Source organism: Dermochelys coriacea, chromosome 7 (assembly GCF_009764565.3).
Source record: "Dermochelys coriacea isolate rDerCor1 chromosome 7, rDerCor1.pri.v4, whole genome shotgun sequence".
NCBI lineage: Eukaryota > Metazoa > Chordata > Testudines > Dermochelyidae > Dermochelys > Dermochelys coriacea.
The window spans coordinates 116,311,088-116,333,455 of record NC_050074.1 but is presented as its reverse complement, the minus strand read 5'-3'; the positions used below and the strand labels follow the sequence as shown (position 1 = coordinate 116,333,455).

The 22,368-nt window shown below is 40.9% G+C and overlaps 1 protein-coding gene across 1 annotated transcript in view; it reads right to left on the bottom strand.

Annotated features, from left to right (window-relative positions):
• The window catches only part of LOC119858842 (guanylate cyclase 2G-like), a 59,040-nt gene that overhangs the window by 24,227 nt on the left and 12,445 nt on the right, over window positions 1–22,368 (bottom strand). The window contains exons 2-8 of the mRNA XM_038410304.2: window positions 20,756–21,104; window positions 11,305–11,414; window positions 10,850–11,035; window positions 10,152–10,296; window positions 8,781–8,916; window positions 2,102–2,205; window positions 1,116–1,279 (exon numbers count right to left, since the gene is read on the bottom strand). Of these exons, the coding sequence (XP_038266232.1) occupies window positions 1,116–1,279; window positions 2,102–2,205; window positions 8,781–8,916; window positions 10,152–10,296; window positions 10,850–11,035; window positions 11,305–11,414; window positions 20,756–21,104 (1,194 nt within the window). The remainder of the gene's footprint in view (window positions 1–1,115; window positions 1,280–2,101; window positions 2,206–8,780; window positions 8,917–10,151; window positions 10,297–10,849; window positions 11,036–11,304; window positions 11,415–20,755; window positions 21,105–22,368) is intronic.

The window sequence follows — 22,368 nt, the reverse complement described above, 5'->3', positions numbered from 1 at the left end:
TTGGAAAAATGTTTCATTTTGGTATTTCCCTCAATTTTACTTTTAATAAAACTGTGAAAACATTTTTAAAACTGATTTTTTTTTATTTTTTCAGTTCTCTGAAAAAGATTGAAAACAATCATTTCCGATTAACCTGAAATGTTTTAAAATGTTTCTGTTCAGCCAGTGAACTGAAAAAAAATCGGTATTCACAAAGCTCTATGTTTAAACCCTGCGGGTTATGTCCACCCTCAGGGTTGACATAGGACTAATATGAGCCCTTTCCAAACTATCCTCAACTAAGGTGCAAGCAGAACTGTTGTGCTGAATATACCTTGTGCTCCTCTGGATCGCAGTGAATTTCACCCATTAGTGAATAATAGGCTGAGAAAATGTTTTAGAAATCATTGGGGAAAAGCATTCCTGACCCAACACTGCCAGGCAAGGAGCAACAACTGGTCAGGTCAACATAGTATAAGGGCCCAGTCCTGTACTAAGCATCTACTACTGTAAAGGAATCACTCCAGATCCCATCATTGTGACCTACATTGTGACCACAGGCATGGTTTGACCCATTAACTCCTTAGGCCCTGATACTGCAAAGTACTCAGGTGCATGCCTAACTTCAAGCACAAGGCTTATTGATTTAAATAAGACTGCTTAAGTGCTTAAAGTAAGGACATGCTTATGTATGTAAATTTCTACAACTTCATGATAAAAGCATGGTTAATTGCTGACATGAGCACAAATTTATGGATTCCTTCTTGCTTAGAGTATAATTTATAACTAGCTGGTATTTTCCACCGAATGCATCCGATGAAGTGAGCGGTAGCTCACAAAAGCTTATGCTCAAATAAATTTGTTAATCTCTAATAATGACAGGTTTCAGAGTAGCAGCCGTGTTAGTCTGTATTCGCAAAAAGAAAAGGAGTACTTGTGGCACCTTAGAGACTAACAAATTTATTTGAGCATAAGCTTTCGTGAGCTACAGCTCAGTTCCGATGCATCCGATGAAATGAACTGTAGCTCACGAAAGCTTACGCTCAAATAAATTTGTTAGTCTCTAAGATGCCACAAGTACTCCTTTTCTTTTTTATAACTAGTGTGATTCCTGGTATTCCAAGGTCTTGCTTTACCTTATGATCTTGAAGCATACTAATATCATTGTAGTTTATTTTCCACCAGATGTCATCCATTTGCTTTTGCAGCTTCCTTTCCTGGATCTTTAAAAACACCATTATGCTGGCAGCTCCTGAGGCTGTTAACAACAGGACGACAATCAGAACGGTCACTGGTGTACCTGTTAAAGACATGATTCAGATCATCCCCAGCTATATGGAGGTAGAGAAAAATCTTGATGGCACAACCAAAAGTGATTTTTTCAAGAGTGAGTGGTCATCTTGCTTCATATTGATATCATATGCTTGGTTGATCCTTGGCTCCAATCCAGGGGCTTTGCACCACTCAGGCAGCAGAAAACAGCTGGAACACCAGTTTAATTGGCTCCTAGTCAAGAATCTAGTGGAATAATGCCCTCCTAACATTTCCTACATAGCCACCCTCCTTCTGACTTTCAGAGATGCGGATTACTCACTGTTCATACTGGCTTCAACTGGAGATGTCCATGCTCACCACCTGTGAAAATCAGCCCTAAGTATCACTAGTTGTGAACCCAAAAAATGGAAATCACCAATGATTAGCAGACACCTTTGAAAATATTAGCCTAAATGTTCAAAAAATGCTTAAATATGGATGTAATACTGACACCTAAATAATAGCCTGTTTGTCAGAAGTCCTGAGCACACAGTAGCTCTACTTATTTAAGTGCATAAATATGGATTTAAGTATGTAAATTTAAGCATCCATTTTTGAAAATCTTGGCCTTAAGTCTTAGGCTCTCTTTGCCTCAATTTCCCTATAAAATGAGGATGGTATACTGCCGACACACTCACAAAGTTTCTCCTTTTCTGAGGTATCATGAGATTTCATTAATCAATGTTTGTAAAAAGCTTCTTTGATCTTTGAATGAAAGATGGTAAATAGCAGCAAAGTATTTCCTTTGTCTCTTTCTCCTTCCCATGTGCCCAAGAGCGCTGATCTCATTAAGTATGACCATACTCACTTATAACTGAAGTTTCACACTGTTCATTATAAAACCCACAGTACGGTCTGTCTTTGGGAGGAAAGCCAGCCAGCCAGCTGATATAGGCAGTTTCCATGGTTGGGCTATAGATGGAGATAGATAAATGTAAGTGCCCATTTCTACTGCCTGTCCTCCTTTCCTAAAGTTATTTTCCAAGGGGAACACAAAATTGGCATCATTTCTAAAAGCTCATAAATATTAGAGCTGATCGGAAAATGTGATTTCCCCCCCCCCACACACACAAATTTCTACCAGAAAAAAAAATCCTTTTAAAATGTTTTGATCAAAAATTTCTGATTTTCTGCAGGGGTTTTTTAAATGAAATGGAACACAGTTTTTGTTATATAATTATAGAAATGTAGGGCTGGAAGGGACCTCAAGAGGTCCTCTAGTCCAGCTCCCTGTGGTGAGGCAGGGTGAAGTATACCTAGACCATCCCTAACAGATGTTTGTCTAGAAACCTCCAATGACAGGGATTCCACAATCTCCCTTAGAAGCCTATTCCAGAGCTTAACTATCCATATATAGTCATTAGAAAGTTTTTCCTAGTATCTAAACTAAAGCTCCCTTGCTGTAGAATAAGCCCTTTACTTCTTGTCCTACCTTCAGTGGACATGGAGAACAATTGATCACTGTCCTCTTTATAAAAGGCTCCTCTCAGTCTTCTTTTGTCAAGACAAAACATGTCCTGGTTTTTTACCTTTCCTTATAGGTCAGGTTTTCTAAACCTTTTATCACTTTTGTTGCTCTTCTCTGACTCTCTCCAATTTGTCTACAACCTTCATAAAGTGCAGCACCCAGATCTCAACACAGCACTCCAGCTGAGGCCTCACCAGTGTCAAGTAGAGCAGGACAATTACCTCCTGTGTCTTACATTCAACACTACTGTTAATACACCCCAGAACATAATAGCCTTTTCCACAACTGCATCACATTGTTGACTCTCATTCAACTTGTGATTCACTGTAATCCCCAGACCCATGTCAGCAGTACTACCACTTCACTAGTTATTTTCCATTTTGTAGTTACGTCTGATTTTTTTCTTCCTGAGTGAAGTACTTTGCACTTGTCTTTATTGAATTTCATCTTGCTGATTTCAGACCAATTCTCCAATTTGTCAAGGTCATTTTGAATTTTAATCCTGTTGTCCAAAGTGGTAGCAACCCCTTCCAGCTTGGTGTCACCCACAAATTTTATAAGTGTACTTTCCACACCATTATCCAAGTCATTAATCAAAATATTGAATAGCACTGGACCCAGAGCAAACCCATGCAGGACCCCACCATACATGTCCTCCCAGTTTGACAGCAAATAACTGATAATTACTCACTGAGTACAGTCTTTCAACCAGTTTTGCACCAACCTTATAATAATTTATCCAGATCATATTTCACTAGTTTATAAAAATGTCATGTGGGACAGTGTCAAAATGCTTACTAAAATCAAGGTATATCATGTCTACAGATTCCCCCCCATCCACTAGGCCAGTAACTGCACCAAAGAAGGAATTAGATTGATATGGCATGATTTCTTCTGGACAAATCCATGTTGGTTATTACTTACAACCTTATTATCCTCTAAGTGCTTACAAACTGATTGTTTGATAGTTTATTCCAGTATCTTTTCAGGAATCGAAGTTCAGCTGACTGGTCTATAATTCCCTGGGTCCTCTTTGTTCCCCTTTTCAAAGACAGGTTCCATGTTTGCTCTTCTCCAGGGCTCAAGGACTTCACCCATCCTCCTTGAGTTCTGAAGGATAAACACTAAGGGTTTTGAGATTGATTCACCTAGTTTCTTAAGTACCCTAGGATGAATTTCATCAGGCCATGCTGACATGAATAATCTAAACTTATCTAAATAGTCTTTAACCTGTTCTTTTCTTATATTGATTTGCGTTCCTTCCTTCTTGTTAATATTAATTGTGTTAAGTATCTGGTCACAATTTACCTTTTTAGTGATGATCAAAGCAGAATAGGCATTAAACGCCTTAGCCTTCTTGATGTTGTCCGTTATTAGCTCTCCTTCCCCACTAAATAACCTACATTTTCCATCATCTTTCTCTTGCTCCTATATATTTATAGAACCTCTTCTCACTGACTTTTATTTCCCTTGCTAGGCTCATTTAGCCTTTCTGATTTTGTCCCTACATATTAGTGCTATTCTTTTGTACTCATCCTTAGCAATGTTTCCACTTATTGTATTATTCCTTTTTGATTTTCAGGTCCTTAAAGAGCTCCTGATGGAGCCATATTGGCCTCTTATGATTCTTCCCATCTCGCCTTCCTATCAGGATAGTTTGCACTTGCCTTTTTAACGTTGTTTCTTTGACAAACTGCCAACTCTCCTGAACTCCTTTTCCCCTTAGAATCATAGAATATCAGGGTTGGAAGGTCAGGAGGTCATCTAGTCCAAGCCCCTGCTCAAAGCAGGACCAATCCCCAACTAAATCATCCCAGTCAGGGCTTTCTCAAGACTGACTTTCAAAACTTCAAAGGAAGGAGATTCCACCACCTCCCTAGGTAACACATTCAAGTGTTTCACCACCCTCCCAGTGAAAAAGTTTTTCCTAATATCCAACCTAAACTTCCCCACTGCAACTTGAGATCATTACTCCTCGTTCTGTCATCTGCTACCACTGAGAACAGTCTAGATCCAATCTCTTTGGAACCCCCTTTCAGGTAGTTGAAAGCAGATATCAAATCCCCCCTCATTCTTCTCTTCCGCAGATTAGACAATCCCAGGTCCCTCAGCCTCTCCTCATAAGTCATGTGTTCCAGTCTCCTAATAATTTTGGTTGCCCTCCACTGAACGTTTTTCAATTTTTCCACATTCTTCTTGTAGTATGGGGCCTAAAACTGGACACAATATTCCAGATGAGGCCTCACCAATATCAAATAGAGGGGAACGATCACATCCCTCGATCTGCTGGCGATGCCCCTACTTATACATCCCAAAATGCCATTGGCCTACTTGGTAACAAGGGCACACTGTTGACTCATATCCAGTTTCTTATCCACTGTAACCTCTAGGTCCTTTTCTGCATAACTGCTGCCTAGCCATTTGGTCCCTAGTCTGTAGCGGTGCATGGGATTCTTCCATCCTAAGTGTAGGACTCTGCACTTGTCCTTGTTGAACCTCATCAGATTTCTTTTGGCCCAATCCTTTAATTTGTCTAGGGCCCTCTGTATCCTATCCCTACCCTCCAGCGTATCTACCTCTCCTCCCAGTTTAGTGTCCTCCAGATCATTAATGAAGATATTGAACAAAACCGGCCCGAGGACCGACCCTTGGGGCACTCCACTTGATACCAGCTGCCAACTAGACATGGAGCCATTGATCACTACCCGTTGAGCCCGACAATCTAGCCAGCTTTCTATCCACCTTATTGTCCATTCATCCAGCCCATACTACTTTAACTTACTGGCAAGAATACTGTGGGAGACCGTGTCAAAATCTTTGCTAAATTCAAGGAACAACAAGTCCACTGCTTTCCCCCCATCCACAGAGCTAGTTATCTCGTCATAGAAGGCAATTAGATTAGTCAGGCATGACTTGCCCTTGGTGAATCCATGCTAACTGTTCCTGATCACTTTCCTCTCCTCTAGTGCTTCAGAATTGATTGCTTGAGGACCTGCTCCATGATTTTTCCAGGGACTGAGGTGAGGCTGACTGGCCTGTAGTTCCCAGGATCCTCCTTCTTCCCTTTTTTAAAGATGGGCACTACATTAGCCTTTTTCCAGTCGTCCGGGACCTCCCCCAATCGCCATGAGTTTTGAAAGATAATGGCCAATGGCTCTGCAATCACATCCGCCAACTCCTTTAGCACTCTCAGATGCAGCACATCCGGCCCCATGGACTTGTGCTCGTCCAGCTTTTCTAAATAGTCCCGAACCACTTCTCTCTCCACAGAGGGCTGCTCACCTCCTCCCCATGCTGTGCTGCCCAGTGCAGCAGTCTGGGAGCTGACCTTGTTCATGAAGACAGAGGCAAAAAAAGCATTGAGTACATTAGCTTTTTCCACATCCTCTGTCACTAGGTTGCCTCCCTCATTCAGTAAGGGGCCCACACTTTCTTTGACTTCCTTCTTGTTGCTAATATACCTGAAGAAACCCTTCTTGTTACTCTTAACATCTCTTGCTAGCTGCACCTCCAGGTGTGATTTGGCTTTCCTGATTTCACTCCTGCATGCCCGAGCAATATTTTTATACTCTTCCCTGGTCATTTGTCCAATCTTCCACTTCTTGTAAGCTTCTTTTTTGTGTTTGAGATCAGCAAGGATTTCACTGTTAAGCCAAGCTGGTCGCCTGCCATATTTACTATTCTTTCTACACATCAGGATGGTTTGTCCCTGTAACCTCAATAAGAGTTCTTTAAAATACAGCCAGCTCTCCCAGACTCCTTTCCCCCTCATGTTATTCTCCCAGGGGATCTTGCCCATCAGATCCCTGAGGTTGTCAAAGTCTGCTTTTCTGAAGTCCAGGATCTGTATTCTGCTGCTCTCCTTTCTTCCCTGTGTCAGGATCCTGAACTCGACCATCTCATGGTCACTGCCTCCCAGGTTCCCATCCACTTTTGCTTCCCCTACGAATTCTTCCTGGTTTGTGAGCAGCAGGTCAAGAAGAGCTCTGCCCCTAGATGGTTCCTCCAGCACTTGCACCAGGAAATTATCCCCTACACTTTCCAAAAACTTCTTGGATTGTCTGTGCACTGCTGTATTGCTCTCCCAGCAGATATCAGGGTGATTGAAGTCTCCCATGAGAACCAGAGCCTGCGATCTAGTAACTTCCGTTAGTTGCCGGAAGAAAGCCTCGTCCACCTCATCCCCCTGATCCGGTGGTTTATAGCAGACTCCACCATGACATCATCCTTGTGCTCACGCTTCTAAACTTAATCCAGAGACACTCAGGTTTTTCTGTAGTTTCATACCGGAGCTCTGAGCAGTCATACTGCTCTCTTACATACAATGCAACTCCCCCACCTTTTCTGCCCTGCCTGTCCTTCCTGAACAGTTTATATCCATCCATGACAGTACTCCAGTCATGTGAGTTATCCCACCAAGTTTCTGTTATTCCAATCACATCATAATTCCTTGACTGTGCCAGGACTTCCAGTTCTCCCTGCTCCCTTAGATGAATGTTTCTTTCAAATCTATATTTAGAAACACAGTGAATTTTTTTTTGCTTCATTTCAAATTCAAACATATTTCATTTTAGTTTTTTAAAGCTGAAAAATTTTAGGGTTGGTAAATTTGGGGCAATTTCCCCTTTTTTCTTTCCCCTTTTTTTGTCCATTGACAACAAGGTAGAACATGGGGGGGAAGCCTACTTCTGAGACCTTTCTACTATTTAAAACCAGTGTAACACACAGTCTTAAACAGCAAAATGGTGCCAAAAATAGGATTTTTCACCACTTTCCAACACTTCCTTAACATTTCCCAACCTTTGTCTGTTAGAAAACTGTCAAAGTGTTGAAAATAACACATTCAAAGAGAAACACTTTCAGCACATAACAGTGACCCTTATACTTTGTTGCTCTTATTCAGCTGCCAAAGGTTGGAAAAAAGGCAGAAAGTGTGGGGGGGGGGGGGCAGGGCAGTGCAACTACCAGTGAAATGAAAATTTAAAAAAAACAACAAAATATTTTGTAAAAATTAAAAATTTTCATTGAAACCCTTTTTTCCAATGGAAAAGTGTTTCACTGGAAATTATCCACCTGCCTGTAATCAATACCCTTTAAAAGAAAAAAACCTGCTAATTATCAACATGTGCCAATCTGGAACCTGCTAAGGGACTCTCAGATACATTCAGTTAAAGTTGGCAATTGATTGCCTTTCAGCAGAACCATTACTTTCAGGTGATACTGTTTGCTTGTGTAAGACATTTTCATGTTGACAAAGTTTGCCCTAATAGAAAAGGCAAGTGGAAACAAAGATGCATGTAACTTATGTGTGTGACCTGTACTAAAGAAAAGAGGCCACTGTCATATGAGTTCAATATCAGAGCATATACTGGTCATATACAATAAGACTAAAACACAAAAGATATTCTGCTTATATAAGGCTATCTCATTTGCTCTAATAAGCTCTGCGAAGTTATATCTGAGAACAGGGGTTCTCAAACTGGGGGTTGTGACCCCTCAGGGGATCACAAGGTTACTACATGGGGGGTCGTGACCTGTTAGCTTCCACCCCCAAATCCCACTTTGCCTCCAGCATTTATAATAGCATTAAATACAAAAAAAGTGTTTTTAATTTATAAGGGGGGGTTGCACTCATAGGTTTGCTGTGTGAAAGGGGTCACCAATACAAAAGTTTGAGAAACACTGTCCTAGAAGAATTAACTCTGTAAGGCAGTACTCTCAGAAAATAAATTTGTTAGTCTCTAAGGTGCCACAAGTACTCCTTTTCTTTTTGCGAATACAGACTAACACGGCTGCTACTCTGAAAGAAAATCTTGTGTTAGCGTCAGCCATTGGGCAGACATGTTCACAACCAGTGAATTTCACCCCCATGCAGAGGATCTGACAAAGCCTATGTAACACTTAAGCCCAATATTGAACAATATTCAAGGCCTTGTGCTTGCTCTCTGAACAGGGGTGACTTTTATCACCCATAAGTACTTTCAATATTGTAGTTTCACTTAAAAATTACCCACAGTACCTGATTGTTTTTCGCTTGACATCATAATTAAGAATAGGAACAAACTGTGATGAATTCCCAGCTTTCTGCAGACCATATACAGAGTAATCCATCCACCTCTCACCTGATTCATCAATATACACCAGGCCAGTAACCCCTAGAAAGATAAAAGAGTACATAGCATACTAACTCAACACTGCTGGGCTTTTTCTGATTCAAGGTTAATTCCATGTTCCTTCTTTAGCACTAGTAGCTAACAGGCTGGAGCTGACACCCAGCTAAGCACAAGCCAGGCACCCTCCAAGTGAGCTTGCCTGAACCATAGCATAGCCCTAAGAAGGTCGTCTGTGGGGCCCTGAAACCAAAGGGAAGAAGTGTAGGAGTTCAAGAACCTGGGGATTGGTGGGCCGGAGAAGCCTGCTTGAATTGCAGCACTGCCCCATGAAGGAGGACTATGGAACCCTTTAAACCAAGGGGGAAGGAGTTGTCAGTTCAGGAGAAGGGCAGGACTTGTCTCTGGAAAGTCCTTCTGTAAGAAAGCCTTTCCAGAGAAGCCAGGGGCTGCAGTGAGACTGGGAGAGTTGCCCAGCTCAGAGGGAACTGGAGGGGAACCAGGAACCTGATTTGCAACAAGAGTGAACTGGAGCTGAAGTTGTCTGGTGCCCAAGTAAGCTTCAGAGACACATTTTCAATAGAAGACAACACCCTGCTAACTATGGAGCTTGTCAATATTTTTCAAAGTTAAAAATTTCAAAGCAATTTTGAAAACAAACAGTTTATAAAGACAAGAAACAGTTCCAACTAAAGCAGCTCTGGGTTTGTAGTGCCCACCTACACCCCTTCCTTACTGTCTTGGTATATGGGTTCTATAAACCCCAACATAATAATGCTTTGTTACCATTTCTGCAAAAAGGGGAACATGGGAAGTACACCTTGGCCAGCACTAAAACTCTTTTTTTGTTTGTTTGTTTGTTTGTTTTTCAATAACAGACGTGGGGGTTGCTAAGAGCTGGTGTTTTGCTAAGGCATAAAAAGAAAAGAAAAATGAATGGTCACAAGCAAGCCACCATTTTAGCAAAAAAAAAAATAAAAGTAGGATAATATTTCTAGTTCTCTGGATTGAGTTCCTCTGGATTTATACTCCAATAACTGAGAGCAGAATCCAATCGTACATACCTTTGCAGAACTTTGACAATTCATCAGTATTTAAAAATGTTGTTTTGTTTTTTTAAAAAAAAAGGATTAATTTGAATTAAGATGTTACTTTGCACACTGCCCAGAGCAAATCAAGAATATCTTCCCTCTAAGACAATAAAAAGTGTGCTAACTCATGAGAGGTTTAGTTTAAGTCAGTTACATATGATTGATAAAATCTCCCCGTCAGCAGCTTACCATACAAACGGGTTTTGTTGTAGCCTTTCAAAGTGTTGACAAGTGCTCGTCCATCACCGATATCTTTCCCTTCTTTTAACATTTCCCTGATAGACAGGGCATAAAGCAGGACTGCATCATGCAGGTAGGCAGAGTAAGAACTCACCTGAAAAATGCAAAATGGAAAAGCAATGTTTCAGCTTCAGAGATAAAGGACTTGGACAGAAGGGCTTTCTCCTGAGAGAATGAGTATAGGGTTTGCTTACAAAATTTCCATATAAACCTTATAGCACTGATACTAAACCTTGGGACAAAGTCAACAATGAATTTCTGAGCCAAATTCAGCCCTGGAGTAAGCAGGTGCAATTTTCCATTGACTGCAATTGGAGCTGTCTCTACATACATACAAATTTGATCCTCTGTATAGAAAAGCAACCGGGATCACTGTCCAAATAGGATGGCATGAGAGTGAAAGAAAACCTCTATAAAAATGGTTCAAGTCACCCTTCTACTTAACTGGCAATATCATCACCACCCACTGAAAATCAATAAATGGGTGACCCACATACGTTTCTGATCTCAGGCCACCTCATTCAAGTAAGTACTCCTGATGGAATCAACAGAACTACATCCACGAGTTGCACAAGAGGGAGATGGCCCTTGGTATGAATTGAATCCAGTGGCTGCACGTGCAGCAATTAGAGAGGATCATATCAAACCTCTTCTTCTGAAGAAAGTGAGCTGTAAAATGGCTGTCCCTTCAATTTTTCATGGACCTGCTTCAGAAAATCTGCATATATAGTGTATCCTCTATAAGGGCTGAGGGAAATCAGAAACACTGGCTGGTAGGCTTCAAGCACACTGCTGTTCTTCTCGCTGCTTAATGCCTCTTTCAAAAAATTGTCCTGAAAGAGAAAGATGAGGGTAGAGTAAGTGGCTTAAAGTGATGATGCTCTTAGTTCAAAGTGCATGTTATTGAGCTTGGGCTTGAACTGTGATCTGCTAGCATAAACTGTGGTGCAGAGTCAGGGCCATCTTTACTGTACGTTGGTTGATAAAATTTTCTTGCTACAACATTTTTAGTGTCAATTCTCTGCTGATGACTGGTTCCAGATTGACAAAAACAAGTGCTAATAAACCAACTTGGAGCTATACTCGCCAGGTTGCCACTGACCTCCAACTGCTGCAAAATGAAGAACACAAATTTCCCATTCACCAGCCCTAGATGTTTGACCTCCAGCATAATAGACCTGGCATCCGAAGAGCTGCAGATTAAAACAATAACTGCAAGAGAAAAAGGTGTGTTTAGTCATTTGCTCCCCATCCATCCACCAAATTAAAAAAAAATGGACAAGACAATCAGAGTTGCCAATCAACACTGGGATGATTTTTAAAAAGAAGAGTTAAATTACATGGCTCATGATTACACATTGATCATATTTATTGCTTTAACCAGCATGGACCAATGTCAATCAAAACTCTTTGTCATGGTCTTGTGAAAATAGATTGATAGATTCATAGATACTAAGGTCAAAAGGGACCATTCTGATCATCTAGTCCGACCTCCTGCACAGCGCAGACCACAGAATCTCACCCACCCACTCCTATGAAAAACCTCACCCATGTCTGAGCTATTGAAGTCCTTAAATCATAGTTTAAAGACTTCAAGGAGCAGAGAAGCCTCCCTCAAGTCAACCATGCCCCATGCTACAGAGGAAGGCGAAAAGCCTCCAGGGTCTCTCCAATCTGCCCTGGAGGAAAATTCCTTCCCGACCCCAAATATGGCAATCAGCTAAACCCTGAGCATATGGGCAAGATTCACCAGCCAGATACTACAGAAAATTCTTTCCTGGGTAACTCAGATCCCATCCATCTAATATCCCATCTCAGGGGATTTGGCCTATTTACCCTGAATATTTAAAGATCAATTACTTACCAAAATCCCATTATCCCATCATACCATCTCCTCCATAAACTTATCGAGTAGAATCTTAAAGCCAGATAGATCTTTTGCCCCCACTGCTTCCCTTGGAAGGCTATTCCAAAACTTCACTCCTCTGATGGTTAAAAACCTTTGTCTGATTTCAAGTCTAAACTTCCTGGTGGCCAGTTTATACCCATTTGTTCTTGTGTCCACATTGGTGCTGAGCTGAAATAATTCCTTTCCCTCTCCTGTATTTATCCCTCTGATATATTTATAGAGAGCAATCATATCTCCCCTCAACCTTCTTTTAGTTAGGCTAAACAAGCCACGCTCCTTAAGTCTCCTTTCATAAGACAAGTTTTCCATTCCTCGGATCATCCTAGTAGCCCTTCTCTGTACCTGCTCCAGCTTGAATTCATCCTTTTTAAACATGGGAGACCAGAACTGCACACAGTATTCTAGGTGAGGTCTCACCAGTGCCTTGTATAATGGTACTAAAACCTCCTTATCCCTACTGGAAATGCCTCTCCTGATGCATCCCAAAACCGCATTAGCTTTTTTCACAGCCATATCACATTGGCAGCTCATAGTCATCCTATGATCAACCAATACTCCAAGGTTCTTCTCCTCTTCCGTTACTTCTAATTGATGCGTCCCCAATTTATAACTAAAATTCTTGTTATTAATCCCTAAATGCATAACCTTACACTTCTCACTATTAAATTTCATCCTATTACTATTACTCCAGTTTACAAGGTCATCCAGATCCTCCTGAATAATATCCCGATCCTTCTCCGAATTGGCAATACCTCCCAGCTTTCTATCATCTGCAAACTTTATTAGCACACTCCCACTTTTTGTGCCAACGTCAGTAATAAAAAGATTAAATAAGATTGGTCCCAAAACCGATCCCTGAGGAACTCCACTGGTAACCTCCCTCCAACTTGACAGTTCGCCTTTCAGTAGGACCCGTTGCAGTCTCCCCTTTAACCAATTCCTTATCCACCTTTTGATGTTCATATTGATCCCCATCTTCTCCAATTTAACTAATAATTCCCCATGTGGCACGGTATCAAATGCCTTACTGAAATCTAGGTAAATTAGATCCACTGCATTTCCTTTATCTAAAAAATCTGTTACCTTTTCAAAAAAGGAGATTAGGTTGGTTTGGCACGATCTACCTTTTGTAAAACCATGTTGTATTTTGTCCCATTTACCATTGACTTCAATGTCCTTAACTAATTTCTCCTTCAAAATTTTTTCCAGGACCTTGCATACTACAGATGTCAAACTAACTGGCCTGTAGTTACCCGGATCACTTTTTTTTCCTTTCTTAAAAATAGGAACTATATTAGCAATTCTCCAATCATTCGGTACTACTCCTGATTCATTAAAAATTCTTGCTAATGGGCTTGCAATTTCAGGTGCCAATTCCTTTAATATTCTTGGATGAAGATTATCTGGGCCCCCCGATTTAGTCCCATTAAGCTGTTTCAGTTTCGCTTCTACCTCAGATATGGTAATATCTACCTCTATATCCTCATTCCCATTTGTCATGCTACCATTATCCCTAAGATCCTCTTTAGCCTTATTAAAGACTGAGGCAAAGTATTTGTTTAGATATTGGGCCATGCCTAGATTATCTTTAACCTCCACTCCATCCTCAGTATTAAGCGGCCCCACTTCTTCTTTCTTAGTTTTCTTTTTATTTATATGGCTATAGAACCTTTTACTATTGGTTTTAATTCCCTTTGCAAGGTCCAACTCTACTCAACTTTTAGCCTGTCTCACTTTATCCCTACATGTTCTGACTTCAATTGAGGCAAAATGAAACATGCATGGCTCACTGAGGCTTTCAGTGGTAGCTAGAAAGTAAGGAATGAGGATCCTACACACTTTACCCACTACTTACTCATGTGAGTAGTCCCATTGAAGTCAATGTGATTTGTCATGTGAGAAGGGGTAACTGTTATGAATAAGGGTTGCCAGGGTCATAGGCTTCTCTATGCTTCACAGTAGAGAGGTAGAAATATCTGTAGTAATTTACTCCAGGAAAAAAAAGCAAATCTATGGGGTAGCTCAAAACATACTGAGTGGTACATTCCCATCAACAGACACACGGCAGCAACCAAAGACAGCCAGGAAACATCTGCAGACGTAGGTCACTGGCAAGTGGCAACTTGAGATGGTCAATACATTTCCTCACACAAAGTGTTTTTTGGGTTTGTTTGGGTATTTTTGTCAAGGGGGGTTTCAATAAAAAAAATTAAAAAATTGTGGAAAAAATTATGACAGACTTTTTTTTTATTTGAACTATTTTAAAACAAAAATCCCTGAGAAGAAAAAAAGAGTGATTTTTTTGTTCTGATTCTGGATTCCTGTCTCCACCACTATCTCCCCTCCCTTGCGCCCCCCCATGACTTTCTGACCTTTAACTAACTTATGTCTGTTGGAAAATAGTAAAAAATGTTCTCTCTGGCAGTAAAAGAAAGTAACAATTTCACTTTTAAGTGGTAACTGTAGTAGTGTTACTTTTAAACATGAAAAGCTATCCACCCCCACCCAGCAACTCTCCCATAATTTCTTACTGTTTACCAGTTGGAAAAAAGTGGGAAACAGCAAGAAAGTGTATGTTGGGGGAACCCTTACTGACAAAAACAGAATTTCCCAAGAGGGAAATTTCAAAAAGATATTGTTCTTGTGCACATATTTTGTGCATGGGGGGGTCAGTTTTCCAGCCACTCTAGCAAGGATATGTATAGAAGTCCAGCGAGCAGATGCTAATAAGGAATACTCCCCATGTAAGAATATATACTTTCCAGACGGAGTTATTTGTATCACTGTGGCGCCCAATGGAAACAAACAGGTTGGGGTCAGATTATACTAACCCTTATAGTTCCACTGCATGCAAGCATTCGCTAATGCTGATAGCCATCTACAACCTGAGTCCTACATATACACACAAATCACATCCCACTGTTGTCTGTGGGACTGGATGTCCTAGAGAAGCTAGAGGGCCTGACAATTCGAGCATCACACGAAGAGTCCTTTTCTCCTGAGTAGGTGAAAGTCAGCAGGTTGGGGCTTGCGCCCTCCACAGGTTTCCTGTTTCCCTTCGCATTGCTGACCCTCATTTCTATGAGTTGTCTGATCACGACCCCAATTCCTCCCGCTCTTTATGATGTACACATTATCTCTTCCCCCTCTGCACTGATTTGTATTGGCATGGCCCTAAACAGTCAGATGCACCTCTGTAATGGATCAGAGGAATTCTGCCCCCTTCTGATCCTTTGCTCTTCAGAATAGTTCCTCCCACTTATGCCACATATCTCCTATGCAGCTCAAAAAGGGGCAGTAGCTTCTAGTCTGCCTTGTATTCTTCTCTTCTGAAGTGCTAACTTCAGTGTCATAGAATGGCATTTGTAGGAGGGATTTAGGTCATAGCCTATTGTATTGTCAGTTTCACATTTGGATATTTTCTATGTAGTAAGAGCAAAGTACTAATCTTCAGTACGGAGAGCAAAATCCTTATGTTGCATCTTATCATTGTCATCTAGTTACAAAGGGAAAATCAGAACACTTTCAAGATGCTGTTGGTGCCAAAGAGAAAGTCAGCAGGAACCCTGTCAAAGATCAGCTTCTCATGAGCCTAAGAGTGAATGGAAATGACCCAGCTGGGGTCTGTCGCCAGCATTACAATTGTGCACAGCAATTATATTCAGCTTCGAAGGTTTTCTGATGTAACATGTTTATTTGCATTAGTATCTTTCTTCATTTCTCCTTAAAGATGATGTGCTAATAAGGGAAAGGTGTGGAGGCTAAATATGAGGAAAGCTTTCTGTAATCATGCCTTTCAAAACACAAGCAGAAAAAAATTCTTACTGTAGATGAAAGCAATAGGCAAAACTTGCAGCTTGCTGCAGAGCTAAACCATGTGCTGTTGTGAAATCATTCTGATCTACCCAAGCATTTGGATACTGACATTCCAATGAGCACACAAGCATTTTGCTTCAGAATTCTGCACTGCCACAGCAAATAGCTTTTAAACCAATGAGGTTTCTGTATAATATGGATCAAGAACCACCTTGATCACATACTTCCAGGAATAAAACAAAGGTCTTCCACTGTTTTAGAGGAAATTTTTAAAACATTCTTTTTTTCCCCAAACATTATAATGTTTTTCAACCAAAAAAATAAAAAATTATGTGATTTCAAAACCTGGTTTTAGTAAAATTTAGTTTTGAAAAAAAAACATTTATCAAAACCCAATATTCTTAATGAAAACCAAATTTTGTTTTGCTTTTTAACAGAACATGTTGGGGGTTTCTTGTTGCTGTGGTTGTTGAAAATTTAGGAACATGTTCACCAAAATTAAAATTGTTCACAAAAATATTTGAAAAAAATTGGTTGATGAAATATTTTTGACCAGCTCTAGTTAACAGGTCAATTAATTTGTTTTGGACAGGTTGTCTTCTCCTCTCACCAATGACCAGATTTGGAAAAGTTGTGTCCATAGGCAGAGTTTTCGTGAATACAGAAAGCTGACCTGTGTAACTGTGCCACCAGGGAATACTGACGCACACTGTCAGCAGCATGGTGGGAAGGACATGTTGTCCATTGAATGGTAGGGAAAGAGCTCTCTCTATTTCTATGAGCAATTGGAGTTCCTTGCGGGATTCAAGTGCTTTATGTAATCCTATGGGCAAGTCCCTGCATGTGTACAGCCCAAACAATCAGGCTGAGCCCTGTGGAGAAGGATGCCCTAAGACCATGGAGTGGGAGAGTGTTCTGTGCACAACGGACAGCATGGAAGAACGTATGTGTGGAAGATGCAGACAAGCGGGTGAATGGGGTTGCTATCTGTCATGGATCCACAGGATCAGTGCTAAGACCCCAGATTTGGGACAGTCTCTCGAATGTGGACACAAGAACAAATGGCCACCAGGAAGTTTAGACTTGAAATTAGATGAAGGTTTCTAACCACCAGAGGACTGAAGTTTTGGAATAGCCTTCCAAGGGAAGCAGTGGGGGCAAAAGATCTATCTGGCTTTAAGATTAAACTCGATAAGTTTATGGAAGAGATGGTATGATGGGATAACATGATTTTGGTAATTAAATATTCATGGTAAATAGGCCTAATGGCCTGTGATGGGATGTTAGATGGGGTGGGATCTGAGTTACCCAGGAAAGAATTTTCTGTAGTATCTGGCAGGTGAATCTTGCCCATATACTCAGGGTTTAGCTGATTGCCATATTTGGGGTCGGGAAGGAATTTTCCTCCAGGGAAGATTGGAAGAGGCCCTGGGGGTTTTTCGCCTTCCTCTGTAGCATGGGGCACAGGTCACTTGCTGGAGGATTCTCTGCTCCTTGAAGTCTTTAAACCACAATTTGAGGATTTCAATAGCTCAGACATAGGTGAGGTTTTTCGTAGGAGTGGGTGGGTGAGATTCTGTGGTCTGCGTTGTGCAGGAGGTCAGACTAGATGATCATAATGGTCCCTTCTGACCTTAGTATCTATCTATGAAGGAACTCTTTCAGTAAGCCAGCCCCCCACACATCCTCCACGGTAAGCTACACGGCTTCACCGCCTCCTTAAACTGGACCTCTAGGCCTGCAGCACTCCTGCTTCACACCCCCCGCTCTGTCCAGCGAGTCCAACTGAAACATATCCACATGGAGACTTTTATATTTTTCGGGGACTAATGTGCCTCTCCAAGCATGTGCTGTGATCCTCCCACAGCATTGTCAAAAGAGTAGGGTTTATTAGTCATCTGGAACACAGCAAAGGAAGCCCTTAGGTTAGCCTAGAGGAATGAAGGTTAAAGCACAGTCCATTCTGGTTAGCCCAAAGCCCAGCCAAGCCATAGAGAAACCCATTGTTCAAGCTCCATCTCTCCAACCTCCTTGATCAGAACCCCAAGTGTGCCCCCGATTGCCTCTCTCAGCCCACACTTGAGCCCCACCCAGTCCTTTGTTTTCAAGCTGGGAAAATGCCATTCAGCCACCCTGCTGAGAGGCGGGGAAGTTCATATCCCCCTCCGGGGTAGCTTGCTAGATGTCAATGACCAGGCAACTGGATCTGCTATTGTATTCTCAAGAGCTCCACTGATATGGAACCTAAACCCCAGACAATTAGGCACAATTCACACCTGTGTCTTAGCCTGCCCCAAGAGCAAACAGTCTCTTTCCACCCACCAGGTAACAATGCAACATACCGGGGAAACTGAGGCACAAACAAAAGTCATAAAAATATTACAAAAAATTCCCACTTTGTCACTGGTGAAGCAAAGGGGTGGGGGAGGAGAGGGACCCAAACAATGAGCTAAGAGATTGGCTAAGTAGGGTGGAATTCAGGAAATTCTGATATTTTGCCATTTGCTTTTATTCCAAATTGGGACAAAATTTGAAATCTCAAAACTTTCTGTAGAACAAAAAGTTCCAAATGAACATTTCAATCACTGCTCCTGAATTTAAACATTTCATTTCACTTTGTCAACTTGAAACAAACCCATTACATTTCCATTTGGGCCTACACTAATCTCTGTGTCTGCCTGAGCTGTTGTGGTTCCTTATGAGTGTAGTAGTTCTAGATCTCTAATGACCCCAGTGATTCCCTGTCCTTGATGTGCCACAAGGGTACAACAACAGGGAGGGACCATAATGTTATGGCAAATGTAGTCCAGCCAGGCAGCTGGGCCGATAGAGGACAACGGGGGCATGAGAGACCTGGAAATACAACTCCCTGGAGGCACTGGATTGGATTAGGACACAGATCAATGCTGACCCAGAATAAAATGTTTCTGTTGTTCATTTAGATGGAAAAATTTCATTTCAATAAAACCCAGCTTTCTTATGGGAAAATATTTTGTTTCAAATTTTTCAACCAGTTCTAGTCATTCCCCGTTCGCAAGTCACGTTTAACCCTTTGATTGCTGGAGAGAAATCTGTAGCTAAACCCTTTAGAAGTCTGTTTTAAAGGGGACATACCAGCTGCCAAAGGGCTATTTTAGAAAAAGAAGTCTCTAAAGCCATTTAATGAACTAACGAGTTTATCTAACAAGTCTAGCTAACCAGACTTGCAAATTATTGTTGGTCCATTTTCATGTTATACATGGCTTTTAGATCCTTTTTCCTGCAGTAGTTGACAGTCACAGCAGTGCTATGCACTTCAAACTGAAATGAGATCAGTTTTGCATATGGGGAGTTCTTTTGTTTGCTGCTATTATGTAGTTATGATTGCATTTATTTGAATGAACAAGGTTGCTGAAATAAAGAATAAAAAGAGTTCTCCAGTTACATTAAAAACAAGTCAACATTTGAATCACTCTTCATATCCCTCTGGGGCATGTCGCCCGTTTGGGAGTGTCGCCTGTTCATAGACTGTATGGTGCCTAGCACAATGATCTCTATGCAAATCACAATGAACCCATTTAAGTCAGTGGTTTCCAGGTTCCACCCACACTAACACAATCTTTCTGCTGTATTCTCATTCAGAGGGGAATGTTTCCTATTTATAAAGCCTTGCGTGCTTTACTCCACAGCTTGTAAGAACATATCAACCGCCTCTAAGTCACTCACAGTTGACCTTTTGAATATAATAATTCTAAAATAATAATGCAGCATATACACCAAGAAGTAGTCAATTCAAGCTTCCTGCTAGTTTCTTTCCTTAAGCATGAATGAATTCCTTAAAAATGAATAAGCCCCATGCAACGCTGTGCATCTCATTTCCTCTAAGGGCAAAATTCTGGTTTAGCCAGGTTGATTTGACAATCACATTTCACTCCCATAGTCTATTGCCACTGATATGTTATTACACAAATACGAGTCAAGATATACTCTGTGAGGGAGGAGGGAGAGGGGTATGAGCATATTTTTGCTTTAATATGGTGGGCCATATTTTGCTCTCCAATTGAAGTCCACAGGTAACTAAGGGTATGTCTACATTGCACACTAAACCTGGGTCTTTGGGACCTAGACTTCTGGCTTTGATATTTCCAAGCCTGTGCTTGAGCATCCACACTGGATTGCAAACCTGGGTTTAAAATGGCTGGAGTCAGGTCTCACAGTCATGTTAATAAAAAGAAAAGGAGTACTTGTGGCACCTTAGAGACTAACAAATTTAATATCTGTTTGCATTTGGAGAGGACGATGATGTCTGTCTGTACGAGTTTTTTCATGAAGTTGACAGATTTCCACTCTATACGGCTAAATTCAGTGCCTTGCATAATGACAGGTTTCAGAGTAGCAGACTAACACGGCTGCTACTCTGAAGTCATGTTAATGAATCTATACTGCGCAACAAAGACTTTCTGTCCTGGATCTGCAGCTTGACATGCATTCACACTGCAAAATTACTGGACTTGGAGCTAAGTCTCAGAGGGAATCAGGATCTGAGCCACCCCCACCCTCGGCAGGGTCTTAGGACCTAGGTGTTGAGTGCTTGATAACCCAAGTCAGACAGTTTGTTTGTTAAAGGAAGGGAGGCTTGGACTCAACCCTGAGTCAGAGCCTGGGCTTAGTATGCAATGTAGACATATCCTAATAGCCCACTATGTTTAATAAAATTATACCAGATAAACTTCCAGATTGATACAAGTAATGTGTTGTAGTAATTTTTCATTCATCTGTATTTGGCAAACTTCTACATGTAGTCCCTTTAAAGCCAGACAGTATAAAACACTTTTAAACTAGAACTTACTTCTGGCAACAGACAATATGTACTTGAGGTTTTCCCGGTGGAGACTTGGATCTTTTGTGTTGTATCTGACTTTAGCAGTGATAGTGATATTGACTTTGAGTTGGTTTTCGACAGACGTCCAGAGTTCATCCATTTTCTCCCAGGTGGAAGCATCAGATGAACCTCCAAATAATCCAACATATTTCCACCCAAAATACTGCAGACTTTTATGCAGAACTTCCCCTATCCTTTGCAGAGGAGAGACAAGTTTGACATAGGTGTCATATAGATCTGCATTGTCCAGCTTTGCACTCTGGCCAACAAATCCAAACCAGGGGATATTCCAATGAGAAGCCAACAAACCAGTAACCTAGATGGAACAAAAATGGTTTTTCAGACATCATGTTATTTAATGCCAGTATTTAAAATGCAAAGGTTAGCTTGATAAGTAGCAGTGAATTGTTTTGATTAATAAGGTTTATTGGCATCTGCTTCTCCTCTCCCATCAGTTTTACACAGTCACTCCATTAATTTTAAATGAGTTATTCCTAATTTACACCAGTGTGAAATCAGAAATAGCCTCCATATTGTTATAGAACAATGATGCTGTACAGCTGAAGAACTATCTTATCCTGTGTAAAGCCTAAGAATTGGGGTTTAATATTGCATGGACCAAATTAATCCCTGGTTCACTCCATTGACTTCAACATTCCAAATTCTTCCCTTACTCCTCAAATTAAGGGCTAAGAGCTCGACTCATGCCACAAAATGAGGATTCAGATCAAGATTTTGGACATCCCCATGTCTGAGGTTGTTTCAATACGGAGACTTAGTTTGATCTGTTACAAAGGTAGGAATTATTTTCAAAATTCAGAACAACAAAAGATCAGTAATGACTATGCAAGTTACACAAATTCACACTGTGCTGGTTACTTACATAAACCATGTTGCATTTTTTCTGTTCAAAACAGGCTATTTGAAATTAGCGCATAGTCAGGATTGAAATTCACTTTTCTTGAGAATTCATAGTATTAAACCTCAAGTACTTGGAAGTTCTTAGAATGAAAACATGGAAGTATCAAAAACATGGTCAAATCAAAGTTCACTTTCAAATTCAAATGAGGACACAGAAATATTTCATGCTGCAGGCTCTGTTCTGTGACAAGAATAATGTGAAAGAGAAAAGTTAGTGGTGCCAATTTGACATTTCATTAATGAAGTCTACTAAAGGAGTCCTGATGATATAGGGATCCCTGTAAAAGTCCAGATAGGTTTCTCTATTGCTAAGAAAAGGAGTACTTGTGGCACCTTAGAGACTAACAAATTTATTAGAGCATAAGCTTATGCTCTAATAAATTTGTTAGTCTCTAAGGTGCCACAAGTACTCCTTTTCTTTTTGCGAATACAGACTAACACGGCTGCTACTCTGAAATCTATTGCTAAGGTAATCCATACCACTGATAATCAGGGATAATTTCTCTAGTGAGCATCTCATATGATTCTGGCTGACAGCAAAAGTCAGCCTGAAAGTTTTTCTGCTCTTCTCTCTGCCCACAAAGTCAAACACAGCTAACAACAAATAACATAAACACACATCCACAAGTGTAGCCTCCTTGTAGGCTTTATGAGTCACT